Source organism: Oncorhynchus kisutch, unplaced genomic scaffold (assembly GCF_002021735.2).
Source record: "Oncorhynchus kisutch isolate 150728-3 unplaced genomic scaffold, Okis_V2 scaffold3741, whole genome shotgun sequence".
Taxonomy (NCBI): Eukaryota; Metazoa; Chordata; class Actinopteri; order Salmoniformes; family Salmonidae; genus Oncorhynchus; species Oncorhynchus kisutch.
Genome location: NW_022265686.1, coordinates 382,501 through 387,500, shown reverse-complemented (window position 1 = coordinate 387,500; position 5,000 = coordinate 382,501). Strand labels below are relative to the sequence as shown.

The 5,000-nt window shown below is 52.5% G+C and overlaps 1 protein-coding gene across 1 annotated transcript in view; it reads left to right on the top strand.

Moving 5' to 3' along the window:
* Positions 1–5,000, top strand: part of LOC109887079 (ryanodine receptor 2) — a 307,522-nt gene that overhangs the window by 11,601 nt on the left and 290,921 nt on the right. The window contains 1 exon segment of the mRNA XM_031820923.1: positions 3,816–3,911. Within this exon segment, the coding sequence (XP_031676783.1) occupies positions 3,816–3,911 (96 nt within the window).

The window sequence follows — 5,000 nt, the reverse complement described above, 5'->3', positions numbered from 1 at the left end:
CTGACTAGTTGATTAACTGACTGGCTGATTAACTGACTAGTTGATTAACTGACTGGCTGATTAACTGACTGGCTGATTAACTGACTGGCTGATTAACTGACTGGCTGATTAACTGACTGGCTGATTAACTGACTGATTAACTGACTGGCTGATTAACTGACTGGCTGATTAACTGACTGGCTGACTGACTGCTGCTTAAAGCGGCAGCTGGTCTTCTGCCATGTGCTGCCTCCTCGTTGCTCCCTCAGCCCTCAGCCCTAACTGATGCTAATGGTTCCATGCTGCCTCCTCGTTGCTCCCTCAGCCCTCAGCCCTAACTGATGCTAATGGTTCCATGCTGCCTCGTTGCTCCCTCAGCCCTCAGCCCTAACTGATGCTAATGGTTCCATGCTGCCTCGTTGCTCCCTCAGCCCTCAGCCCTAACTGATGCTAATGGTTCCATGCTGCCTCGTTGCTCCCTCAGCCCTGACTGATGCTAATGGTTCCATGCTGCCTCGTTGCTCCCTCAGCCCTCAGCCCTAACTGATGCTAATGGTTCCATGCTGCCTCGTTGCTCCCTCAGCCCTCAGCCCTAACTGATGCTAATGGTTCCATGCTGCCTCGTAGCTCCCTCAGCCCTAACTGGTGTTAATGGTTCCATGCTGCCTCGTTGCTCTCTCAGCCCTAACTGATGCTAATGGTTCCATGCTGCCTCGTTGCTCCCTCAGCCCTCAGCCCTAACTGATGCTAATGGTTCCATGCTGCCTCCTCGTTGCTCCCTCAGCCCTCAGCCCTAACTGATGCTAATGGTTCCATGCTGCCTCGTTGCTCCCTCAGCCCTAACTGATGCTAATGGTTCCATGCTGCCTCGTTGCTCCCTCAGCCCTCAGCCCTAACTGATGCTAATGGTTCCATGCTGCCTCGGTTCTCCCTCAGCCCTCAGCCCTAACTGATGCTAATGGTTCCATGCTGCCTCGGTTCTCCCTCAGCCCTAACTGATGCTAATGGTTCCATGCTGCCTCGTTGCTCCCTCAGCCCTAACTGATGATAATGGTTCCACGCTACCTCCTCGTTGCTCCCTCAGCCCTAACTGATGCTAATGGTTCCATGCTGCCTCGTTGCTCCCTCAGCCCTAACTGATGATAATGGTTCCACGCTGCCTCCTCGTTGCTCCCTCAGCCCTAACTGATGATAATGGTTCCATGCTGCCTTGTTGCTCCCTCAGCCCTAACTGATGCTAATGGTTCCACGCTGCCTCGTTGCTCCCTCAGCCCTAACTGATGATAATGGTTCCATGCTGCCTTGTTGCTCCCTCAGCCCTAACTGATGCTAATGGTTCCATGCTGCCTCGTTGCTCCCTCAGCCCTCAGCCCTAACTGATGCTAATGGTTCCATGCTGCCTCGTTGCTCCCTCAGCCCTAACTGATGCTAATGGTTCCATGCTGCCTCGTTGCTCCCTCAGCCCTCAGCCCTAACTGATGCTAATGGTTCCATGCTGCCTCCTCGTTGCTCCCTCAGCCCTCAGCCCTAACTGATGCTAATGGTTCCATGCTGCCTCGTTGCTCCCTCAGCCCTAACTGATGCTAATGGTTCCATGTTGCCTCATTTCTCCCTCAGCCCTCAGCCCTAACTGATGCTAATGGTTCCATGCTGCCTCGTTGCTCCCTCAGCCCTCAGCCCTAACTGATGCTAATGGTTCCATGCTGCCTCGGTTCTCCCTCAGCCCTCAGCCCTAACTGATGCTAATGGTTCCATGCTGCCTCGGTTCTCCCTCAGCCCTAACTGATGCTAATGGTTCCATGCTGCCTCGTTGCTCCCTCAGCCCTCAGCCCTAACTGATGCTAATGGTTCCATGCTGCCTCCTCGTTGCTCCCTCAGCCCTCAGCCCTAACTGATGCTAATGGTTCCATGCTGCCTCGTTGCTCCCTCAGCCCTAACTGATGCTAATGGTTCCATGTTGCCTCATTTCTCCCTCAGCCCTCAGCCCTAACTGATGCTAATGGTTCCATGCTGCCTCGTTGCTCCCTCAGCCCTCAGCCCTAACTGATGCTAATGGTTCCATGCTGCCTCGGTTCTCCCTCAGCCCTCAGCCCTAACTGATGCTAATGGTTCCATGCTGCCTCGGTTCTCCCTCAGCCCTAACTGATGCTAATGGTTCCATGCTGCCTCGTTGCTCCCTCAGCCCTAACTGATGATAATGGTTCCACGCTACCTCCTCGTTGCTCCCTCAGCCCTAACTGATGCTAATGGTTCCATGCTGCCTCGTTGCTCCCTCAGCCCTAACTGATGATAATGGTTCCACGCTGCCTCCTCGTTGCTCCCTCAGCCCTAACTGATGCTAATGGTTCCATGCTGCCTTGTTGCTCCTCAGCCCTAACTGATGCTAATGGTTCCACGCTGCCTCGTTGCTCCCTCAGCCCTAACTGATGATAATGGTTCCACGCTGCCTCCTCGGTTCTCCCTCAGCCCTAACTGATGCTAGTGGTTCCATGCTGCCTCGTTGCTCCCTCAGCCCTCAGCCCTAACTGATGCTAATGGTTCCATGCTGCCTCGTTGCTCCCTCAGCCCTAACTGATGCTAATGGTTCCATGCTGCCTCGTTGCTCCCTCAGCCGTCTAGAAGCTCCAGATGCTGCACCTGAAGCTAGATGTGTCTCCGGCTGTCTTGTTGCTCTCACACTGTAATGTATTCTAATGACTGTACTGGAGCCAAGGGAATATACTGCTTGTCAAAATGCCCCTGTTCTGGTTTTTAAGTCTGTTCCCTCATGTAACGTTTCTTCTTCTCTTGATCTCTATGTCCACCTTTCTGGACCTCTCTCTTCACTCTGTATCCCTCTCCATCCCTTTCTCCCCTGATCTCTCTTCACTCTGTATCCCTCTCCATCCCTTTCTCCCCTGATCTCTCTTCACTCTCTGTATCCCTCTCCATCCCTTTCTCCCCTGATCTCTCTTCACTCTCTGTATCCCTCTCCATCCCTTTCTCCCCTGATCTCTCTTCATTCTCTGTATCCCTCTCCATCCCTTTCTTCCCTGATCTCTCTTCACTCTCTGTATCCCTCTCCATCCCTTTCTCCCCTGATCTCTCTTCACTCTCTGTATCCCTCTCCATCCCTTTCTCCCCTGATCTCTCTTCACTCTCTGTATCCCTCTCCATCCCTTTCTCCCCTGATCTCTCTTCACTCTCTGTATCCCTCTCCATCCCTTTCTCCCCTGATCTCTCACAATGTCTGTATCCCTCTCCATCCCTTTCTCCCCTGATCTCTCTTCACTCTCTGTATCCCTCTCCATCCCTTTCTCCCCTGATCTCTCTTCACTCTCTCTATCCCTCTCCATCCCTTTCTCCCCTGATCTCTCTTCACTCTCTGTATCACTCTCCATCCCTTTCTCCCCTGATCTCTCTTCACTCTCTGTATCCCTCTCCATCCCTTTCTCCCCTGATCTCTCTTCACTCTCTGTATCCCTCTCCATCCCTTTCTCCCCTGATCTCTCTTCACTCTCTCTATCCCTCTCCATCCCTTTCTCTCCTGATCTCTCTTCACTCTCTCTATCCCTCTCCATCCCTTTCTCCCCTGATCTCTCTTCACTCTCTCTATCCCTCTCCATCCCTTTCTCCCCTGATCTCTCTTCACTCTGTATCCCTCTCCATCCCTTTCTCCCCTGATCTCTCTTCACTCTGTATCCCTCTCCATCCCTTTCTCCCCTGATCTCTCTTCACTCTCTCTATCCCTCTCCATCCCTTTCTCCCCTGATCTCTCACAATGTCTCTGTATCACTCTGTATCCCTCTCTCAATCTTTCACTCTCTTCCTTTCCTCTCCTCCCTCTTGTCCTCTAGCTGCATTGATAAGGGGCAACAGGAAGAATTGTGCCCAGTTCTCCGGCTCGTTGGATTGGTTGATCAGCCGGTTGGAGAGACTGGAGGCCTCGTCTGGTATGTGATCTATAATCAATATATCCTTTTGACCCTCCTGTATGGCATTATCACATATCACTGTTGCAGCAGCATAGACAATCTGCAGTAGTATCACTGTTACAGTATAGCAAGAGAGAATAGGGAGAGGGGGAGCGAGAGAGAGACAGAGAATGAGGAGGGAGAGAGAGAGATAATGAGGAGAGAGAGAGAGACAGAGAATGAGGAGAGAGAGAGACAGAGAATGAGGAGGGAGAGAGAGAGAATGAGGAGAGAGACAGAATGAGGGAGAGCGAGGGAGAAAATAAGAGGGAGAGAGATAGAAAATGAGGGAGAGAGAGAATGATAGAGAGGGAGAGAGAAAAGGAGAGAGCGAGAGAAAATGAGAGGAAGAGAGAGAAAATGAGAGAGAGAAATAGAGGGAGAGAGGGAGAGGAGGGTAGGAGAGAGGAGGAGGAGGGAGACAGAATGAGGAGGGAGAGAGAGAGAAATGGAGAGAGAGAGAGGATGAGAGGGGAAGAGAGAGAATGAGAGGGAGAGAGACGGAGGAGGGAGAGAGACGGAGGAGGATGGAGGGAGACAGAATGAGGAGGGAGATAGTGGACGAGAAGGGCGAGAGAGAGAGAGAATTAGAGGGAGAGAGGGAATGAGAGGGAGAGAGAAACAGATGATGAGGAGGAGGGAGAGAGACAGAGGAGGAGGAAGAGGTGAAGGGAGAGAGGAGTAGGAGGGAGACTAAATGAGGAGGGAGGTAGAGAGAGAGGACGAGTAGGGAGAGAGGGAGATATAGAACGAAACAGATTTTTTCCCCATTTCTACTTCCTGCTGCAAAGTGTTGGCTGCAGTGTGGATTCTCCTCTCCTTCCCTCTCCTCTCCTCTGAGCGTGTACGTAGGTGTGGATTCTCCTCTCCTCTTCTCTTCTCCTCTCCTCTCCTCTCCTCTGAGCGTGTACGCAGGTGTGGATTCTCCTCTCCTCCCTCCTCTCCCTCATCCCTCCTCTCTCCACCTCTCCTCTCCTCTCCTCTCCTCTCCTCCTCTCCTCTCCTCTCCTCTGAGCGTGTACGTAGGTGTGGATTCTCCTCTCCTCTGCTCCCCTCCTCTCCTCTCCT